Source organism: Carcharhinus amblyrhynchos, chromosome 1 (genome assembly GCF_965287045.1).
Source record: "Carcharhinus amblyrhynchos chromosome 1, sCarAmb.v2.hapA, whole genome shotgun sequence".
NCBI classification, from domain to species: Eukaryota; Metazoa; Chordata; class Chondrichthyes; order Carcharhiniformes; family Carcharhinidae; genus Carcharhinus; species Carcharhinus amblyrhynchos.
This window is the reverse complement of record NC_137324.1, coordinates 126,631,326-126,654,970: the sequence shown is the minus strand read 5'-3', so window position 1 is coordinate 126,654,970 and position 23,645 is coordinate 126,631,326. Positions and strand designations below refer to the sequence as shown.

The following is a 23,645-nucleotide window of genomic DNA, read 5'->3' as shown; positions in this document are numbered from 1 at the left end:
TTAATAGTGTAATTTCTTAAGAAGGAGTTGATTTAAAAATGCACAGAAATTAAATAAAGTTTATCAATGTGAATGAATCCCTATTAGTTTGTTTAATTTTACATTTTTGAGATTACTTATTCATTCATGACTAAAATCTAATTGATTTCACAATTCTGGTCTCCTGTCTCCACTGCAGAAGTGCGGTTGATTGGAAGCCCTGTGCAATGCAAGAAAGTTATAGACAAATACTATTCTTATATCCTGTGGATGGGTCACAAAAAGGTTAATGACAAATGCTTGCAAGAAGCAACACGATTGTCATTTACCTTATGGAAAGGAAGTATCAGATTAATAGGACACAATTCTCTCAGGCACCATGGATTCCAAGGATGGAAAGTACTCTAGATAGTACCCATGTATTAAATGGATCATTTGAGGTTAGCAGGTTTCCTATGGCAATCCTCTCTCCATTCATCTTAACATACACATGCTATCCCATTCCACATATACTAACACTTACCCACAAACTTTGTTTCATTCTTCCACAATAGATTTAGTTTTGCGTTGTCCACCTCCATTCACCAACCAACATGCACCTCTGGAAAAGGCAAACACTTGAAATCCATGTTGAACCTTCACACACAGCCACCTCCCATTCCTCTCAGTATTGAGTTGCCAGCCAAAATTTCCATTAGATTAGCTGCTGGTGTAAGATCACATTGTGCTGGGAATTTATCCTACACACTCCAGAAAATTACATATGGGCAATTTAGTATATTATAACCCAAAGTTGGCTGAGTAGTAACTAGTCATGGAGATATACAGCATGAAAACAGACCCTTTGGCCCAATATGTCCATGCTGACCAGGTTTCCTAAACCGAACCAATAGTTCCATTTGCCTGCATTTGGCCCATTTCTCTCTAAATGTTTCACATACATGTACCTGTCCAAATGTCTTTTAAATGCTGTAATTGTATCCGAAAAAAGTCCAAGCCTATCCAGCCTCTCCTTATTATTCAAACCTTCCTGTCCTGATAATAGAACATAGAACTTAGAAAAACTACAGCACAAACAGGCCCTTCAGGTGATATGGATGATATCCATACCTATTAGGCTTACCTATAACCCTCAATACTATTAAGTCTTATGTACTCATCCAGAAGTCTCTTGAAAGACCCTATCGAATTTGCCTCCACCACCACCGACAGCAGCTGATTCCACTCAGCCACCACCCTCTGAGTGAAAAACTTACCCCTGATATCTCCTCTGTACCTACTCCCCAGCACCTTAAACCTGTGTTCTCTCGTAGCAACCATTCCAGCCCTTGGAAAAGCCTCTGAGGATCCACCTGATCAATACCTCTCAACACCTTACACATTTCTATCAAGTCATCTCTCATCCTTCGTCTCTCTAAGGAGAAAAGGCCAAGCTCCCTCAGCCTAACCTCATAAGGAATGCCACCCAATCCAGGCAACATCCTTGTAAATCTCCTCTGCACCCTTTCCATAGCTTCCAACTTCCTTCCTGTAATGAGGTGACCAGAAATGAGCACAGTACTCCAAGAGACAACTTTGTAAATTTTTTTTGCACCTATTCCAGCTTTATAGCAACCAGATCCTGGGACAAGTTTGCCAGATCTATTAGATTGGGGCTATAACCTCACATTATGCTTCCAGATTCTTAACAAAATAGTCATTGTTACCAATTGCATTCTGTTCTACACTACATTATGAAATGAGTAATTGGGAATACCATTGTCATTGTTGTGCAGTATTCATATAAACATAAATACAATGAAAAAATCTGTAGTGGGTAAAATGCCCCTTGTAAGGATGGCTTCTGGTTCAGTTTGAGTTACACTGCGGTGGTGTGGTACCCCACATATTTACCCTGTGAATCCCCTAACCTATATATCTCGAGACATAAGAACATAAGAAATAGGAGCAGGAGTAGGCCATCTAGCCCTTCGAGCCTGCCCCGCCATTCAATAAGATCATGGCTGATCTGTCGTGTCTCAGTTCCACCTTCCCACCCTCTCCCCATAACCCTTAATCCCCTTGCCTATCAAAAACCAATCAACCCGTGTCTTAAAAATATTTAGCGAGGCAGCCTCCACCACTTCAACGGGCAGAGAATTCCAGAGATTCACCACCCTTTGAGTGAAGAAGTTCCTCCTCAACTCCGTTCTAAACCGCCCCCCCTTTATCTTGAGGCTGTGCCCTCTAGTCCTACTGTCCTTTCTGAGCGAGAAGAGCCTCTCCACCTCTATCCTATCCATCCCATTCATCATCTTATATGTCTCAATGAGATCTCCCCTCATTCTTCTAAACTCTAACGAGTACAAGCCTAGTTTATTCAGCCTCTCCTCATAGTTCAACCCCCTCAACTCCGGTATCAGCCTAGTAAACCTCCTCTGCACTCACTCCAAGGCCAAAAAATCCTTGCGTAAGTGCGGCGACAAAAACTGCACACAGTACTCCAGCTGCAGCCTCACCAGTGCCCTGTACAGTTGCAGCAAGACCTCCCTACTTTTATATTCAATCCCCCTCGCTATGAAGGTCAGCATCCCGTTCGCCTTCCTGACCACCTGCTGCACCTGCAAGCTGGGTTTTTGCGACTCATGCACAAGGACCCCGCGGTCCCTCTGCACCGTCGCATGCTGCAGTTTTTCGCCATGTAAGTAACAGTCCTTCCTACCATTATTCCTACCAAAGTGGACCACCTCGCACTTGCCAACATTAAATTCCATTTGCCAGTTCCTGGCCCATTCGCCCAGCCTATCTAGATCCTTCTGCAGACTTTCCACACCCTCCGCACAATTTGCCGTTCCACCAATCTTGGTGTCATCAGCAAATTTCGACACCATACACTCGGTTCCCTCCTCCAGATCATCTATATAAATGGTAAATAGCTGAGGCCCCAGCACTGACCCCTGGGGCACTCCGCTAGTCACCAACCGCCAATCTGAATAGCACCCATTGACCCCCACTAATTGACAATTTACCGTGGCCAGTCCACCTAACTTACACATCCTTGGACTGTGGGAGGAAACCAGAGCACCCAGACGAAACCCACACAGACACAGGGAGCAGACACGAGGAAACTCCACACAGTCACCCAAGGTCAGAATTGAACCTGGGTCCCTGGCACTGTGAGACAACAGTGCTAACCATTCTGCCACCATGCAGCTCAGCTTTTACCTTCTAATTGTATCTTCAATTAAATGCAGTCGTTCCCTATTCAAATTCTGCAATTCTTCATAGAATAGAATTTAAGGATTCCTCCTTCATCCATAGTTTTGTGCATTAGCCATGCATCCACATTTCACAGAATTTAGGTTTAATGGAGGGAAAACCCTGTGGAATACATTAACCTCTGCCCATGATTGATCTCTTCTATAGCAGCAACACAATTTCATAAAATCTATCTTCACATTTCATGTTCAATCAACAGGAGAAAATAGAGGTCATAGAATCCCTACAGTGCAGAAGGAGGCCACTCGGCCCATTGAATCTACATTTACATCAATCTCACCAAGGCCCTATCCCCATTACCCCACATTTTTACCCTACTAATCCCCCTGGTACTAAGGGACAATTTAGCATGGCCTATCCATCTAACCTGCCATCTTGGACTGTGGGAGAAAACTGGACTACCCAGAGAAAACATGCACAGACACAGGGAGAATGTGCAAATGAGGAAAACTCACAGTACAATGGTGAACATGCAGACCATCTTATGGAGTGCTCGGGTGCCTATGCTCCACCATCAGTGGACAAACTATTTTAGCTGAAAGGAACAATGCTGCTCCTAAAATCAATGTGTTATTCTTCAAATCAAAGGTACAGTCTAACTTATGTAAATTAGCTGAACAAATGAAAACTCTGCAACAGTTACCTTTTCTTTCATTTTTTGAATGTCTGTGAAACTCAGCATTTCTAGCTGGACTTTCCTTATGCAATCTTGACGTTTAAAACTGCTTGAGAAAGAGCTGCCCCTCTGGATAAGTACTACTGGGTTCACATCTTGTGGTCTGTCAGTGAAGAGGGACATATCGACTTGCAGAGGTGTTTGTTCTGTTATCAGCAGTTCTTCAGATCAGACGTGCCGGTTTCCATGTGATGCCAGATCAATAAACAGATAATGCACCGGCACCTTTGGAGATGAACCAGCATCAGGATGTGAGCACAACATTAAAACCATAAGCTTTTCCATGCTTCAGTTCACAAGCAGCATTCACAAAACTCAAGTATTTTCACAGAATATCACATATCACTGGTGATGAAAAACATGAAACAATGTGCCCATTGGAGAGTGCCCCTTAGTCTTTTGTGTATCATGGACTCAGTGCTTTCGTGCCTCATTAGAAAGTGGGATTAGTGTGCTCCAGTGGCACAGTTGACAAAGCCAATAAATGGCTGGAGTCTGGAATACCCATGTCCTCAGATGTGAAACCCAATGTGTGATAATATGCTCAATGTTGCTATGGCAGGTGGGTTGGCATTGGGATGCGTGATGGGTTGATGGTTTTTAGTGCTGGTTCCATTCCTGCTGTTATAGGTCTTCTGCTGTTATTCCCTGGCACGGTGGTTTTAGCCACACAGGCTGATGGGAGGTGAGCAGCAAGTAGATTGTTAAGGTATGAAGGACCTTGTGTAGTGGCAGGCTTGGGTTAATGTAAAACCTTCTCCAGGAACTTTCTTGTTGCAATTCCCTCCTTACGTGAGTGGGCGGGATGTTGCTCAGAATTGGGAGGCAGGGGAGTTGAGTTGATTGGAGGATACCCAAGATGATTATAGTGTTGAGCTGGGTATCTACAAGAATGGTACGGGATGAGTGATTCTACACTGGTGCACAGTACTCTGCAGTCCAGTAGACAATGACAAGATCTGAGGGCCTTAAGATTTGACTATATGTGCTCCAAGAAGAGCCAACAAGTTTGCTGAGGAGGTTATTTCACATTTTAAATAAAGTAAGCGAATCACTATAACCTTGAGAAGTATTGCAAGTTCAGGAGTACAGATATGGTGTGATTATATGATAGCTATTCATTGCCACTAAAGGCATCATGGGGTTGACCATGAGTTGAGTTGTTCCTGGTTTGGAAGCATTCTGACTGATGAATGGCCATTTAATTTGTTATTGCTCATTGGCAATGCCTGACTCTGGAATCTGCCTGCTCACTCTCAGGGAGTGCATAGTTTTCAAGACCATGTCTCACCATTTTATTTGCAAGCTGCAAATTACCACAAAGAGCAGACATTTCTCACATATTTGGGAACCAAAATAGTTCTTTGTTGAGATTTTCCTTTGTTAAGTGTATTCCTGTCCACTGGGACACCCACTACGCGATGATCAAGAGCTGCTCACATCTCTTTCTAAGCAGCTACATGGAAAAGAATTAACAGTTCTTGTTCAATCTCAAACTTCTGCAGACAGTCATAAATCTCTCAACCTCTCTTCCACAGCCGTAATGTTTACCAGAGCTCTGACTGCATTACATACTGCAGTAACTGCCTGCTAAGCACCCATTGTTCTCCACTGGTACTGGTGCACACTCACAACAAGACAAGATTTTATCACCTGCTGTAGTGCCAGTGAGCAGACCCACATGATTACCTGCCAACTCAACCATTCTTTCATCTATTTATCTGCAACATTGTCATTACCACAACAGGAGTGTGGGTTCAATGGAGTGTTGCCTGGCTCTAAAACAGAGCTTAACTCACTATATTTAGCAGGCTAACAAGGCTCCCTTTTTCACAGCCACAGCGGCTTGCAGTAATGCTCAACCGAGCATTTCTATTGTAGCTAACTTTGTACCGCTCCTGCTGTTAATGAACTTGGTCAGCTATCCAGTACCCAGTTTTAGTTTAATTTTGAGTTACAGCAAAATTTTATTCACTGGGGTGGTACAGTGGCACAGTGGTTAGTACTGCTGCCTCACAGCACCAGGGACCTTGTGTCTGCATGTGTTTCCTTCGGGAGTTCCAGTTTCCTTCCACTGTCTGAAAGATCTGCTGGTTACGTGGATTGGCCATGCTAAATTCTCCCAGTGCACCCAAACAGATGCCGAAATGTGGTGACTAGGGGATTTTCACAGTAACTTCATTGCAATGTTAATATAAGCCTACTTGTGACACTAATAAAGAAATAAATTTAAACTTAAAAACTTATTGAAAAGAAAACCACTTGGTGTTCTGTAAAAAGCAGGAATTATGTGCATTTCTTCGATGTCTTAGGATGTGCTTCCATTGGAAATAGCTTATCTCATTCTGAGAATAAATGGAGATACCTGTACAGTCAAATTATGGTAACAGTACTGCGAGTACAAACATTTCCATCACTTCAGAGGACTGGCCTTTCATTTGCAGCTCTGTGGAGGAAATTTAGACACTAACCAGGGGTTCGTGAATAAGCTTGTTTTACATTATTGCACAATGTCAATATATACTCCTTGCAAAGAAGATTTTTTGTTAGCTGTTCAGTTTGAAAGCATTGAGAATATGTCTCACTTCTTTACCTAGAGGCAGAAAATAGCAATGGCATAGTCAGAGTGGTATTTACCACCACATTGACTTGACCTTGGGAGGCAGAGAGTGGAGAGGAAAGTAGGTGAAATCTTACACTGGGATGATGAGCACAGTTCAGAAATATGCAGTGTTTTATCTGCAGGGAGCAACAAAGTTCTGCCTCCAGAGCTGAAAGTGGGCCCCAAGCTAGTGTGGACAAACAGCAATACTGCAGGGGAGTAACTATATCAGTGGCAGCCAGGAGTGATGTTCAACAACTTGCCTCTCTAAGCCACCCATATGGGTGGCCACTGCTGAGGGTGTGGGGAGGAGAGGGGCCATTGACTGGTAGAGGGATGAGCTGGGTAAATATGTGGGGTTTCGGAGATAGGGCTTGGGTGGGATTGTTGTCGGTGCGGACTTGATGGGCTGAACGGCCTCCTAATGCACTGCAGGCTTTCTGTGACTGGATTTCTGTGAAAGGATTTTTTCGGATGTGGCTGGGCCATGCAGGGGATCAGAGGGATGAACCTTCCAGTGACAGCACTAGAACAGGGGTTGCTCCCAGGGGTCCTGCCTATAAGTCATGAAGCAGCCAGAAATGAGGGCCTCCCGTCCCTGTGGGAAGTCGCTGAGAAGCTGCTTCAACAGACTGAGATGATCTTGCCCTCTGATGGGGTCCATTCCACCATCAGTAACATGCTGGCCTGAGGATCGAGTGGCCATTAATTAATCACTTAATTGAATGAATTGGTCACACCTCCAGCTAGTTGGTACCACCACCACTCCCACTTTTGGAAATATCCAGTGGTGTTGGGAAGATGTCAGTTTCCCTTTTGATGTCTTCCACTGCCATTTTATTGGCTCTCTCATCTTCCAGGCCGTCTCCAGACTCAGGGCAGGCAAAACTCAGTTCTCTACCTCTGATTCAGCGAACCTACAGCTACTTGATGAAGGGTCATCCAGACTTGAAGATTTGACTCTACTCTCTCTCCATAGATGCTGTCAGACCTGCTGAGATTTTCTAGCATTTTCCATTTTTGTTCAGATTCCAGCATCCGCAGTATTTTGCTTTTATCTACAGTTACTTGTTACCATATTCTGTTAGTTCTAATGGAATAGTACCCAGATCATCAAGGACAAATGGTTGAAGTGTGAACTTGAATCATCTGTTCAGAATGTTTTATAGTTTGATGCTGATTGGCTTTTCTAACTTTAAACAGTTGCATATTCCTAGGTTTAACTGTCTCTGAAGACAACGAAAAGTCTGAAATTCAGACCTCAGACACACAATAAACCTGCTTCAGGTCTGTAGGTTTTTATAAGCCTGCTCTTAAAAATACACTCCAATCTAATAAATGTTTCATGTCGGACTGAGTACTGGGGCTGGAGGCATTAAACAGCAACCTACAAAACAAAACCGGGCAACTCTCAGCATTGGCATGTCAAGCAATCCAGAAAGCAGCTTGAGCATGATGTGACCGTTAGAATGGAGAAATCTAGAAATCATTCAGTCTTCAGGCAAGATTTTCCTCAGGTATTTTCTTCAGTTGCTTTCCATAATGTCAGCGGAAGGTAAATAGACAATCGTTTTTTTCTGTGATTCCAATGGAATCATAACCAATTGGGAGAAGTTACCCCACTCCTACCTACTCACCCACAAAGATTGAATTCACAGCAGAGTGTTTAATGCTAAACTTCTCATATCTGTCCCTTTTGGAAGATTCCCTTGGGCAAGGAATGTCCATTGTGAATAACAAAAGTATTGAAATTGTAGTAAGGCACATTAGAATGGAACTGTATGGAAAAGGAGTAGAATTTCAGTATACTTTCTGTAATTTTCATGTGGAAATTGTTTTATTATTTATTCTTGGGTTGTGGGCGTTACTGGCTAGGCCAGCATTTGTTGCCCATTCCTGAAGGCATTTAAGAGTCAACCACATTGCTAAAGGTCTAGAGTCATACGTAGGCCAAACCATGTAAGGATGGCAAATTTGCTTCCTAAAGGACATTAGTGAATCAGATGGGTTTTTATCACAATGATTTCATGGTTATCATTAGACTTTTAATTCCAGTTTTTTATTGAACTCATATTTCACCATCTGCCGTGGTAAGATTCAAACCCGGGTCCCCAGAGCATTACACTAGGCCTCTGATTACTAGCCCAATGATAATACTACAATGCCACTGCCTCCCTGGTTTTGTTGCGTTCTGGTACAAATGTTATGAAGAAAGTATATTTTTGGAAAATGTATTTCTAGTGGTCAGGAGCTCAGGTGGACTGTACCCATAGAACATAGAACACTACAGCACAAACAGGCCCTTCGGCCCACAAGTTGCACCGATCATATTTCTACCTACCTGGCCTATCTATAACGCTCAATCCCATTAAATCCCACGTATTCATCCAGAAGTCTCTTAAAAGACCCCAACGAGTTCACCTCCAACACCACTGACGGCAGCCGATTCCACTCACTCACCATCCTCTGAGTGAAAAACTTACCCCTGACATCTCCTCTGTACCTGCTCCCCAGCACCTTAAATCTGTGTCCCAAAGCACATTTCCCCCCAAAACCCCCAGCCTTATGTTTTTAAAGTTTATTTTTTGGTGTCACAAGTAGGTTGCATTTACATTCCAATTAAGTTACTGTGAAAATCCCCTAGTTGCCACGCTCCAGTGCCTGTTCGGGTATACCGAGGGAAAATTTAGCATGGCCAATGCACCCAACCAACACGTCTTTCAGACTGTGGGAGGAAATCCACGCAGGCACAGGGAGAAAGTACAGACGCCACACAGATAGTGACCCAAGCTGGGAATCAAACTCAGGTCTCTGGCCTTGTGAGGCAGCAGTACTAACCACTGTGCCATAACCACTGTGCCATCATGCTGCCCTACACCAGCATGCCCTCACCACCCTCCCCACCCCCACCCCAACCCAGGAGTGTAAAAGTCTGTTAGCTGTATTTTTCTTTTAGAAATTTATCATTGTTATATAAATGCTTGCAATTTTTTTTACATCTTACAGTCAGGGTGGAAAGAAAATGCTCAATTCAAAATCTCATCTGAAACTCCTGATCTCATTGTTTCCTTATTATTCAGCAGGCCATTCTGTATAGGATTAATTAGCCCCGCTGAAGACAATGGTAAGTCTGAAATTCAGACCTCAGAGATATCATAAATCTATTTCAGGACTGTGTGTTTTTTAACCTGCTCTTAAAAGTACACGCCAATCTAGTAACATTTTTATCAGACTGGTGAGTGGGTTTGGAAGCATGATACAGCAATGGAGCTTACAAAATGAAACAGAACAGCTCTCAGCATTGGCATGTCGAACAACCTAAAAGCAGCTACATAGAATCATAGAATCATACACTGCAAAAATGGCCCTTCAGCCCATTGAATCTGCACTGGCACATGAGAAACACCTGACCTCCTACCTAATCCCATTTACCAGCACTTGGTCCTTAGCTTTGAAAGTTATGACGTGCCAAGTGCTCATAACATGAGAACATAAGAAATAGGAGCAGGAGTAGGCCATCTAGCCCTTCGAGCCTGCCCCGCCATTCAATAAGATCATGGCTGATCTGTCGTGGCTCAGTTTCACATTCCCGCCCTCTCCCCATAACCCTTAATCCCCTCGCTTATCAAAAACCCATCAACCCGCGTCTTAAAAATATTTAGTGAGATAGCCTCCACCACTTCAACGGGCAGAGAATTCCAGAGATTCACCACCCTTTGAGTGAAGAAGTTCCTCCTCAACTCCGTTCTAAACTGCCCCCCCTTTATCTTGAGGCTGTGCCCCCTAGTCCTACTGTCCTTTCTGAGCGGGAAGAGCCTCTCCACCTCTATCCTATCCATCCCATTCATCATCTTATATGTCTCAATGAGATCTCCCCTCATTCTTCTAAACTCTAACGAGTACAAGCCTAGTTTATTCAGCCTCTCCTCATAGTTCAACCCCCTCAACTCCGGTATCAGCCTAGTAAACCTCCTCTGCACTCACTCCAAGGCCAAAATATCCTTGCGTAAGTGGGGCGACCAAAACTGCACACAGTACTCCAGCTGCGGCCTCACCAATGCCCTATACAGCTGCAGCAAGACCTCCCTACTTTTATATTCAATCCCCCTCGCTATGAAGGTCAGCATCCCATTAGCCTTCCTGACCACCTGCTGCACCTGCAGGCTGGGTTTTTGCGACTCATGCACAAGGACCCTGAGGTCCCTCTGCACCGTCGCCTGCTGCAGTTTTTCGCCACGTAAGTAATAGTCCTTCCTACCATTATTCCTACCAAAGTGGACCACCTCGCACTTGCCAACATTAAATTCCATTTGCCAGTTCCTGGCCCATTCGCCCAGCCTATCTGGATCCTTCTGCAGACTCTCCACACCCTCCGCGCAATTTGCCATTCCACCAATCTTGGTGTCATCAGCAAATTTCGACACCATACACTCAGTTCCCTCCTCCAGATCATCTATATAAATGGTAAATAGCTGAGGCCCCAGCACCGACCCCTGGGGCACTCCACTAGTCACCAACCGCCAATCCGAATAGCACCCATTAACCCCCACTCTCTGCCTCTTATCTGACAACCAATCCTCTATCCACGCTAACACCCTACCCCCAACTCCATGCCCCCTTACCTTCTGCAATAACCTCTTGTGAGGTACCTTGTCAAACGCCTTCTGAAAATCAAGAAAGACCACATCCATCGGCTCTCCTCTATCCACCGCCCTAGACACATCCTCATAGAACTCCAATAAATTTGTCAGACACGACTTCCCCTTAACGAAACCGTGCTGCGTCTGCTCTATCAAGCAATTCCCCTCAAGATGCCTCGCTATTTCCTCCTTGATGACGGATTCTAACATTTTACCTACAACAGACGTTAAACTAACCGGCCTATAATTCCCTGCCTTTTGCCTGCCACACTTCTTAAACAACGGCGTAACATTAGCCGTTTTCCAATCTTCCGGCACTTCCCCGGAATCCAGCGACGTTTGGAAAATAACCACCAAGGCATCCACTATCACCTCTGTCATTTCTTTCAGAACCCTCGGATGCATTCCATCCAGTCCTGGGGACTTGTCCACAAACAGTCCCTCCAGTCTGTCGAGCACCACCTCTCTAGTAACAATAATGTCATTGAGACCCTCCAGTCCTACCACCTTTCCATCGCTAACACCCGGCAAATTATTCACGTCCTCCTCCGTGAAGACTGAAACAAAAAAGTTATTCAAGACCTCAGCCATTTCCCCATCCCCTACCACTAAGTCCCCCCTCTAATCCTCTAAGGGTCCAACGTTCACCCTAGCCAGCCTCTTCCTTTTTATATATTTATAAAAACTCTTGCTATCCTTTTTTATATTAAGCGCTAGTCCAGCTTCATATTTTCTCCTACCCTTCTTTATCAACTTCTTTGTCAATCTTTGTTGACACTTAAACCTCTCCCAATCCTCTTCTCACCCACTACTCTTAGCTACTCTAAACGCATCCGCTTTTAACACTTTCCTTCACCTCCTTCGTTATCCACGGCTTATTACCTCTCCTCCTACGGTCCTTTTTAACCATCGGAATAAATTTCTGCTGAGCACCAAGAAAGATCTCCTTAAAGATCCTCCACTGCTCCTCAGCAGACCTACCTTCCAACGCGCTCCCCCAGTCAACATTCGCCAATTCTTCTCTCATCCTACCGTACTCCCCTCCGTTCAAACAAAGGACGCGTGTCCGGGAACCCATTTTCTCCTCCTCCATCTGCACCAGAAACTCCACCATACAATGATCACTCTCCCCAAGACGATCCTTCACCACAAGGTCCCTAATTCTACCCGCCTCATTACATAACACCAGATCCAAGATAGCTCGCTCCCTCGTCGGCTCCAACACACACTGTTCAAGGAAACTATCCTGGCAGCATTCCAAGAACTCCTCCTCGAGCCCACCGCGTCCAACATGGGTCGACCAATCAATATGTAGATTGAAATCCCCCATAATTATTGCCGTTCCATTCCTGCACGCCGCACTTATTTGCGCGTTAACAGCCCACCCCACCTCCAGATCTCTGCTGCCTGCAACCTAAACTGTATCAGTTTCCATGCCTTCATCATCCTTGTGCTCAAGTCCTACATAGACTCCTGGTCTGACTAAATTTTACTAGATTGTGTTGGGGGGGGGGCGGGGGGGGGGGGCGCTGGAATCACATAAAACACTACTGGGTCCTGAGCTACACTGCGTTAGGCTACGGTTGTTTCTCTTAGAGCAGAGAAGGCTAAGGGGGGACCCGATTGAGATGTACAAAAATTGTGAGGGACATGGTTAGGGTAGACAGGAAGGAATGTTTCCTCTTAGCAGAAGGGGGGGGGAGCATACACTTAAAGTAAGGAGGGGTTTGAGGAAAGACTTTGTCACCCAGAGGCTGTGGGAATCTGGAACACACTGCCTGAAATGTTGGTAGAAGCCATTACGTATGAAACTATGGAGCAAGTGCTAGAAAATTAATTAGAACAGATAGATGTGTGTAGGCTAGTACAGACATGATGGGCAGAAGGGCCTCATTTGTGTTGTAAAACTCTATGACTATGTCCCTCTCATTTGCTAAAACTGTTGACTATTCCAGGATTATCCTACATTGCAAAAATAATTCCCTGTTTTTCCCCCTCGGCTGTAAACCCTTGTCTCCTCCACCCTAACCTCCAAAAAGTGGATGTAGGTGATAAGAAAGTGATGTAATGTACCATCACTCCATGTTTACAATGATAAAACCATCTTCCTTTGCTGACAGCAATAATGTAGACAATTCTACCATCAGGCCAAGAGAATTATTTTCAGTATTTAAACCTTGAGAGTTAACAAATTGATGAATGAAGGAAGCATCAAATGCAAAAACACCAATTTACGGTTAAATTCACAGTCCCAGAATGGAGAAGTTTGGCACAGATGAAAGAGCCATTAGCACTTTGTGTTAATTCTTACTGACCTGCATCTAACAAAGAAGTGTAAACTGCTGCTGGAATACTCAGTCTGGGAATCCTATCCCAAGCACGGGTACAAAAGAACTTTCACAGAGAATCATAGAATAGAAGCTTAAGGTATTTTCAAATTAGTTTGTGCTAGTTTTATTTTTGTCTTGCAGCACATTGTGCAAAACTTGTGCTTGAGCAACACAGCAGCAAAACAACAACTTGCACATAATATTTTCAGTCTAAACATCTCTCAAGATGTTTTATGAGAGGGCTAAGGAAATGGCTACTATTCCAGGAAGGGGAGGGATTAGGAATGGTGTCTTAAAACTTAGTTAGATTGCCTTTTATAAAAAGAAAAAAACTTGAACTGATGTGTCTTTCATTCCCTCAGGACTTCTCAAAGTGTTTATAGCCAATGAAGTACTTATGAAGTGTTGTCACTGTTGTAAACTTGCACATAGCAAGATTCTATAAATGGCAGTGTGATAATGACTGGATTAACTGTTGTGCATGGTGTTGATTGAGGAATAAATATTGTGCAGAACAACATATAATACATGCAATTGTAATATTTTGATTTGACTTATTATTGTCACATGTATTGGTATACAGTGAAAAGTATTGTTTCTTGCACACTAAGAAACACAGAGCATACCATTCATAGAGTAGATGAGGAGGAGGAAAGGAGAAGTGCAGAATGTAGCATTACAGTCATAGCTAGGGTGTAGAAAAAGATCAACTTAATGGGAGATAGGCCTATTCAAAAGTCTGACAGCAGCAGGAAAGAAGCTGTTCTTGTGTTGGTTGATACGTGATCTCAGACTTTTGCATCTCTTTCCTGATGGAAGAAGGTGGAAGACAATGCCCGGGGTGTATGGGGTCCTTGATTATGTTGGCTCCTTTCCAAAGCAGTAAAAAGTCTGACAACACCAGGTTTAAGTCCAACCGATTTATTTGATAGTAAACTCACAAGCTTTCGAGGTTAAACTTTTCTTCAGGTGAATGGAATGAAATTATCCATTCACCTGAAGGAAAGTTTAACCTCGAAAGCTTGTAAGTTTACTATCAAATAAATCAGTTGGACTTCAACCTGGTGTTGTCAGACTTCTTACTGTGTTTACCCCAGTCCAACGCCGGCATATCCACATCCTTTCCAAAGCAGCAGGAAGTGTAGGCAGAGTCAATGGATGGGAGACTGGTTTGTGTAGTGGACTGGGTTACTGGTCTCGGTTAGAACAGTAAGCATATAGAAAATGAGAGGCAGGCCAGTTTCACAGGGAATTCCAGAGAGATTGAGTATGGGAGGCTAGCATGGTGAGGGGTGGAAGTTAAACCTGGAAGTGACATAGGGGAATGTAAAGGGTAGAGGGCAGAAGGGAGTGCAGAGATTGGTAGAGTTGTGGAGCTGAAAGCAAACCCAGCTTTCATAATGGAGATAATAATGAATCATATTTTGACAGCATTTTCCCTAATTGCCCAACATAACAAGCAAACACCCCAGGAAATTCTGTGCCATGGTGTTTAAGAGGGGGGTGGGGGTGGCACAGATCAAGAGTTTGTGGAGGTGGCTCACTGTAGAAGGAAAGAAACGTAGCAAAATGAAAAAGTGCACTGAAGCTACTTTTCTGAGTGTGCAAGAGCTGTCAGTGCCTGGTGCTGGTCACAACTTTCCAGTTACATTAATTAACCTAGCATGTTAATCTCTGGTGTTACTGTTGGTAGCAGGAGGTTCCTGAGTTGAACACCTGCGGTATGATGTAAAATTACCTTTGTAAAACCTGTTGAAATAGTTTATCAGAATGCAAGATCATGCAGTCATTCAAAGAGACTAAGATGCGTAATAAAACTAGAAACACAAAATTACTAGGGATGTGCTTTCACATTCTTACAACCAGCATGGCACTCTCTCCTCTCCTTCTCTATGAACCGTATACTATGAACAGCATGCAAGAAACAATGTTTTTCACTGTATAGTAATACATGTGACAATAATGAATCAAATCAAATCGCAGAGCGAGAGGGGAAGTCCTCTCTGTTCTGCTCAGGGCTTTCTACATATGGGATCAATATGTGAAATACAAAGTCAAACACTTGCAAATGGGGAAGCATTACGTTTTATTCATATTCTTCCCTGACAGGCTGAATGTAAAGAGGGTCATCCTTTTGTTTTGGAGCAAGCTTACCCATCCACGTACAGACAATTACTATTTACATAGCTTTCTTCTCAGTTGTTTGCTTATGGAAAAGAGGGGGTGTGAGTTTACGCCATACAAAGAGAGAGGCCCTGACCACAGCTAATAACCAATAACCTTGCCTGATGTGATCATTAACCTTGCTGGAAAATGCAGCAGCTCAGTTCAGTTAGGGGCTTGCCACTAGAGCGTGATTTGTGCCAGATACGGTTGGCAAAGTGAAGACTTTTATTTTAGTCAGAGCTGGGAAATTTTGTGTTCTGTCTGTTTCAGTTCAACCTCTCCGGGCAGAGAAGTCAAAATGAGATTTCAGCACCTCTTCCACATCTTTTTTGTTGTATGTGCAAGTTTTCTGCTAATCAGTGGACAGAAAGCAGGTAAGTGGAATGGGTCCTACTCTGTGAATCATTTGATGCTGAGCATAAGATACTGTTAAACACTAGAGCATAATTTAATAAATATGTTTTGCGAGGTGTGTTGTATTTGCCTAAATCAAATAATTAAAATCAGTTGCAGCTTTTTGATGAAAGCAACCAGTGTCAAAAAAACCTGAATTTTATATCTAGACATAAAGGAAGGTGTTACTTTTCACAAAACAAGATTCACTCAGAACAAAGACCCCTGATAAATCTCCACGTGCAAGATTTTCTTCTAGTTATGCTTTAAGAGTAAAACTACATGGAATTTTCTAGAGGTTCATTAACATTTAGCGCGGATCCAGAGCGCTCAAAAGCAACAAACATCTCTTTCAAAAAAACTCTATGGCAAATAACGAGAGAGGTTAATTGAATGAACAGCACAAGTCAAGCCTTCAAACTTGTACAAAAAGAACTTCAAAAATTCAGAGTGCAAGTTTAACAATGCTCTGTACTGACTGCATTCCTGAGGAGACAATGTCACATTCAGTTGAATGTTAGATGGCAAACCACCAATTTTCTTCGATTCTTACTTTCAGGTAAAAGATGGAGAAGGAAAATGCAAAGGCACAAGTGTTTGCAAAGAAGATGTATGCCTCTACATTCAAGAGTTCCCTTCCCTTAAGGTTTGTTAAGAGTAAGGTCTATTTAATTGATTGCAGCTGCAAACAAACATTATAGCCTAACAGAAAACATTGGTTTTAAAGAACCAATTCCATTCTTTCAGGAGGCTGATGGTAATGTCACTATAGTTTCACTTGTTATTTGCACTTTGGGAGTTTCTTGTTTTTAATCACTGTTTTTTTCAGTCTCCAATCATTTCCCCATCTCCCCCAAAGGAGTAGACTGATTAGTTGCTTCCATATTGTTGTCAGCAATGTTTTGAATTACTGATTTCCAACGTACAAACCAATGTAAACCTAACCTAATGATGCTCATATGTATCATTATTCTGCTGCACATTTGTAACCATAACTAGCCTGCATCCAATATTGAATATCTAATGTCTTAAGAATAATTTAAAGTTGTCTTTTATAAGGGGTTCTGTGGGGTACTGGGGCTGTTGGCTCCTGACACCTGGAGCCAAGGTAAAGTTGACAGATTCATTAAGGCTACAAAATTGAAAAACAATTTTCTAATGCATTTCCTCTTCAATGTTGTGTGCTGGGCACCACTGTATAATACAGAATCCCACAGCATAAATGGCATGACCAGCTTCTCAGGGTTACTTCTGAGCGAAGGTTTGTAGAGGAGGAAGGTGCAGCCCTGGTTTTGGTTTCCTACTGTCTGCACTATTTCAAATAAACCAAACCACAAATGCCCTTCAACATGAATACGAGGATCCAGACTAAAGTTATGAGTCAATTTCAAGCTTGACAATCATGGGTTGGGGCAACATTGTTGAAAGTTTCGAGTCTACCAATGGACAATGAGACCTAGTCACCTCGGTGTGCAAAAGGCTTCCATAGAGTGGCATGCAGTCAGTGAGGTCCATTCTAGTGGACCCAAGTGTTTATATTTAGGAGTGCAGAAAATGGAGGGTCGACTATGGTTGGTTGCACTCCTGTAAAATAGAAGCACCTTCACATTCACTATTAGTGATATATTCACTCATGAGGCAGTTTAAACCTCATCAGCCAGTCCGGTTACCTAGTATGATCACAACTACTTAGTTACATTGCAGCAAAACAACTAATCCTCCAGAATTGTTTTGCTATTTCAACACACACAGCAAACAAACCTCAATAAATAGATTTTTTTTGGTAAACATCAAATGGATTGAAATTAGAATTTATGTTTCATGCAGTCATTCAAAGGAACTGCAATTAACTATGGTACACAAATTAGTTCAGTTTATCAAATTGCCCAAAGTCAATTCACAGTGTTAAGAAAGCAACATGTGGAATGTAGCAAGAGAAGGAAACTTAAATAACTTCAGATAGACAATAAACATCAATTTTTTTTATGTTCACAATTGAATTTAAAAAGTGTTGGTTTGCTCAGTACAAGCATTCAAGTCTGAGTCAGAAGGCTTACATCCCACTCAGAAAAGAGCAGAGATTCAGATTTCAGTATTCAGTACTCAAGGAATGTTGCACTATAGGTGGTGACATCTTTTGGACGAGCAACTAAACCAAGGCTCCGTCTGTTTTAGGTGGATATAAAATACCCTGTGGCAGTATTTCAAAGAACAGCATAGGAGTCTTCCCTTGTGCTTTGACTTCAAATATTTATCCCTCAGTCAACATCACTAAAAACAGATTATCTAGTAATTTATCCCATTGTTATTTATCAGACTTTACTGTATGCAACGTTTCCTAGCGTACATCAGTAACTACACTTCAAAAGTACTTTACTGGCAGTAAAGTGTTTTGGGATATCCTAGGGTCATGAAAGGCACTATTTAAATTAAGTTCTTTTTTGATAAGCTAATTATCCATGAAGCAGGAAAACAGCTCTGAGGAGAACTTTCTTAGCAATAACCACCTACAAAGAATTTCCTCCATTCCAGGATTTTTAAACTCACCCTGAATGCCACCGCTGCCCTTCCCCAAGGGCTTGGTAGGTTTAAAAGATATCAGAGACATATAAAGGAACATAGAAATTGTGAGGACAGAAAGAGGCTCCCACAGCATGCAAACTAACTCTACATTGCTGTTTCTCATAATTCTTTGTTTCTTTGACAAATACCAAATCAACTCTTTCTTGAATTTGCTGACTGTCTGTCTGCTTTGTCCTCCCAAAAATTCTGTTCCTTATTTTTATCCATGCTGTGTGAAGTAACTAATGTTCACCCTCCCTTGTCTTAACTTGTGTCCCTTTGTTGCAGAGTGTGTGATTTTCAGAACTATTCTTAGAATTTGCATAACTTAAGTAGCATAGTAAAATCATCCCCCATGTCATCTTGTCTCCAGTGGAATGCTTCCAGTTTCTGCACTGATTTGATTTTGATTTGGTTTGTTTATTATTATCACATATATTAGTTTACAATGAAAAGTATTGTTTCTTGCATGCTATACAAACATGCAAACTGTTCATGAAGAAGGAAAGGAGGGAGTGCAGAATGAAATGTTATAGTCACAAGTAGGATGTACAGAAAGATCAACTTAGTGCGAGGTAGGTCCATTCAAAAATCTGACAGCAGTAGGAAAGAAAGCTGTTCTTGAGTTAGTTGGTGCATGACTTGTATTTTTTTCCCGATGGAAGAAGGTGAAAGAGAGAACGTCCAGGGTGTGTGGGGTCCTTAATTATGCTGGTTGCTTTTCCAAGGCAGTGGGAAATGTAGACAGAGTCAATGGCTGGGAGGCTGGTTTGTGTGATGGACTGGCATGACTCATGACCCATTGTAGTTTATTGCAGCATTGGATAGAGCAGGAGCCATACCAAGCTGTGATATAACCAGAATAAATGCTTTCTATGGTGCATCTGTAGAAGTCGGTGAGAGTTGTAGCAGACATGCCAAATTTCCTTAATCTTCTGTAGAGGTGTTGGTGGGCTTTCTTAACTATAGTGTTGGCATGGGAGGACCAGGGCAGGTTATTGGCGATCTGGACACTTAAAAATTATTTCTGGTAGCTCGGTTACTTCTGTTGTATGCTTTCTAAATGTCAGTATGCTGGGTATGTTGTGATTTTCAAGATTGCAATTGACAGATTTGTTCTAAAGATAGCAAGATATATGATTCAAATGTCGGTAAACGGACTTGGAGGTGGGCTGGTACAATTCTGCTCTGTATATGCAGGCTCTTTAACCTTTCTAGGTACTTCTGCTATAGTGCTCATGCTAGCTAGCCAAAGATTTTGTTTGCTTTAAAAAAATTGCTATGTTGATGGTTTCAGTGAGTTATGCCTCTGTGCCACCAGATCACTTCCTGGCGTTGAATCTTGTAAACCTATATGGCTTAGGAAGCTTTTTAAAATGTTACCCCATTTTGAAGTTACAAATCCAATGCACAGAGTGTACAGGGCAAACCCATACAAAACCAATTCAAATTGAATCAAATCAATAGTCCCCACAAAAGGGACATACAAGATGCAAGCTACCATGAAAAAAGCATTGCATCTGATTTTGGGCTTGATTTTTTTTTAAGTTCCACAATTTGACCCTGAGTTCGTTGAGTTCACTGAAGTAAGGCAGTGCAGTTGGCTTCAGGTTAGTCAGATTGCATTGGCTCAGACATAAATGATTGCAATATGGGCAAAATAGTGAAGGACATTTGGTACCTATGAAACCATATCTTAACAAGAAACTAATTTCAAGGAAGGGAGGAATATAAAAATGTATAACCCAATGTCTATTTAAATGTTAAAGATAAACTGTATTATTGTAACTGAGGGGATAATGTATTTTAGTATTGTTTATTGGCATTGAGAGATATCAGCGAGCCAAGGTAAAGGCATATAGCAATTCACAGAATAAGGCATTCTAAAAAATGTCCTAATTTTGTCTTCCTCCTAAAAATATAGGTTTTGTGAAACACAAATTGAAGTGGCAAGAGGAACTGGAACATCTGCGACAAAAACAATTCCTCAACACTTTGAGAATGGGGGAAAAAAAGAGCAAATGACTGATTATTTCAATAATCTCAGATTGAAAAGATCATATATATTTAATTGATGAGCACACAATCACTGACGACTTGCAACATGAAGGTGATGTCTTCATTCAAGTGGAAATGCAGAATCCAAGGAAAGCTGACTTCAAGAAGTGTTTTGCAGGACTTGTGAAAACAATACTTTTCAGATAAAATATTACTATTACTTAGAAATGTGACTAAAATTCAACCAGCCAATTGCATCATTAAACCTGAAGTTACACGGTTTAGCAAAAGTATATGATTTAACAAACCATATTCTAGTTAAGCAAAACTGCAGCGCGTTACTATGAAATAAAACTCATTCTATTGACTATATTCCACCAGTATTGAAATACTTTTAAAAATATGATCGGGGTGGGGGGGGGGGCGCGGTGGCGGGCGGTGGAGGGGGAGGTTTGGTAAGAGGAAAATATCGTAAGGAAGGTTACTGGGACTTATTGTTTAATCCTCAAATATAAGGAATTCATCATCCCTTAAACAATTTTAATTAGACGGCAAGCACCACATCCAGATATGCTGCTACTGGACATTGGATGTATATGGCAGTTAGAAAGGACTTGTATTTATATACTGCCTTCTACAACCTCATACAGCACTTTGGGGAGTCCTGGGATTTTGAAAGATACAACATCAATGTAAGACTTTCTTTGTAAAGGTCAGAACTGTAGGATGTATGAAAATGGGGCCATGCCAAAGACTTTGAAGGAAGCACCTATGACTATGAAGGAATTTATAATGCTAAGTCAGAGCACACTTCTGATATGGGCTATGTGTGCTCCAATAGATAACTAAGAGATTAAGAATTTTGCCATCTCTTATTCCATTCCATCTCCTCCACTTATCATCTAACCTTTTGCCAAAAATTCAACGCTACAGTAATTGGCATTCTTCAGATTACACAATCTCAGTCCTCATACTGTTAAAAACTGAACTGTGTTGGCAGAATTACAGCAGCTTAATCTCTTCAAGTTCTTGAAATGGAAATGAAAAGTATTCCAAATTTGCCTTTTATTGAAGCATATTTTACAAGCCGTGCATTTCCCCCACCAATATGGAATATACATTTTATGCACAATGTTGAAAATAGAGATGGGCTAATACTGTCTCTAATAAGAGAATTCAGAATGAGCATCTAAGGACTTGTATAGGAACATACTGTTTTGTGGTATTCCTTACTGCTGCAGAAACCCCATTCCTCCTATGTCCTTTTCTATTCAACCTTGGTTTTCATTTTAAAGATAGATATATATCTGATTATGAAAATGAGTAATTACAAATGCTGAAATCTGGATGATTTACTATTTTTGCTCATTTAATGATTTTGAAGAAATTGTTGCCAAGACTATAACCCTGACATCATCTCCATAGATTAATGCTGAAAACAAGATACAAATAAATTTTAATTGCTTATGAGATGACCCAAGCTACCAAGACGCTTTCTTAGTAATGTGTGCGCCATCAAGTATGGGACATTCCCTCTGGTCACTATTTGTAGTGAAATCAGGAACACATTTAGCAATGGAGCAGAGGAAAATTCCTGTTTCAGGTGACTGACATTTTCTAAGTGTCAAGTTTTCTTTTAAAAAAATGGCTTTAAGTTTAATTATACATTAGATGCACAAAGAATTATGCACTTGAAATGATGTAGAATTCCATTAAATGCAGTATACAAAATACCCCACTGAATTAATTACGGAAAGTGAGAAGGAACGAAAGAGGAGACAAGTTTCTAACTATAATTAATGACTGGCCTCTGCGAGGGAAATTAATTAATAAGTAAATGCAATGTATATCGTGGCACTAAGAGACTAAGACAGAGAGATCTCCCCTTCTCTTCTGCATGCATGGATTCCATTGCCGCAATTCTTCCAAAAGTGCTGAATTGGCGAGAAAACAGTTCTAAATCCGACTGTTTTGTTAGTTCAGCTTCTCACCTGAATCTCCACGCTCTGTGCACTGCAGTGGCCCCAGTCGGGAATCCCATTAAAAATCTGGGAGGGCAGGGCCTATTTGCGCAAGAGTCTGACAGTTCTGGAACTCTGCGCATGTGCGGTGGCCCTGATCTGTCAGACTCCATATTTGGTGGCCAGCCCTCAATCATTGGCCAGCCCAGGACTCCTGCAATGTTGCCCCTCCACGGCACCCACAACAATTCCTGGGCCACACCTGACCCCGGTGCGCCCCGATGTTCAGGTCCCACCCCGCAGCAGTGGTGATCCCCCCACCCCAGCAGGCCACCCCCCTCCGCTGACCCTTCCTGGGGTCAGGCCTACTCCTCCCCTCACATTTGCGGGCTGGGCTCGGGGTGCGGCTGGAGCAGGGACTTCGGCACTGACTCTCTCCCGGGGGTCTTTTCTCTGGAACTTTCTCCTGCCGCTGCCACTCTGTCTGCGTTGCGCTGCCACTGACCCCCTTGGCAAACCACCCCCCCCCAACCAGTTCGCCCCAATTGCTGTCCTCCCTCCATCCTGTCCGCAGAGTGGCAGCAGGAGCCCCCCAACCCTACTGATCGCCCCAGGCCCCACCCACAATAAGCCTGATGAGTAGTGCCAAGGTGCCCCCCCCGGCCTGGGCATTTTTGCCCTTGGGCAGTGCTACAGGGCACAGGCTGGCACTGCCAGGATGCCCATTCCCAGGGAGCACCAACCCCTGCTGCCCGACACCCTGGGGGTGGGGGGAAGGGCCCAATTGCCCCCCTTCACTTTGGCAGGGTCTCCTGCTAGTTCCCCAAACCTGGGGGGAGCTAGTCTGAACCCCGCCAGAATTAAGTACTTCTGGTGGGGTGAGGGATTCGATTGGGACCTGAAAGGTCTCAATAATTACCTAACATGCATATTTAAAACAGATTAAAATGACTTACCTGCCGTCCCGCCGGTTTCCAGCGTGTCTGGCTGGCAACTGCTCGCCGGCATGCGCAAACCCTGTTCGAGGCCGGAGACATATGTCTCCCACCTCGACCCAACAGAAAAGTTGCGAGCCGCAAT

The 23,645-nt window shown here is 42.7% G+C and overlaps 1 protein-coding gene across 2 annotated transcripts in view; it reads left to right on the top strand.

The window, feature by feature from the left end:
- Positions 1-16,661, top strand: part of LOC145344886 (small integral membrane protein 31-like) — a 40,573-nt gene extending 23,912 nt beyond the window's left edge. For both annotated transcript variants that reach the window (XM_080192174.1, XM_080192165.1), the window contains exons 4-5: positions 15,922-16,025; positions 16,604-16,661. In XM_080192174.1, coding sequence (XP_080048300.1) covers positions 15,922-16,025; positions 16,604-16,607 — 108 coding nt within the window. In that variant the 3' untranslated portion in view covers positions 16,608-16,661. The remainder of the gene's footprint in view (positions 1-15,921; positions 16,026-16,603) is intronic.
- Positions 16,662-23,645: the final 6,984 nt, after the last annotated feature.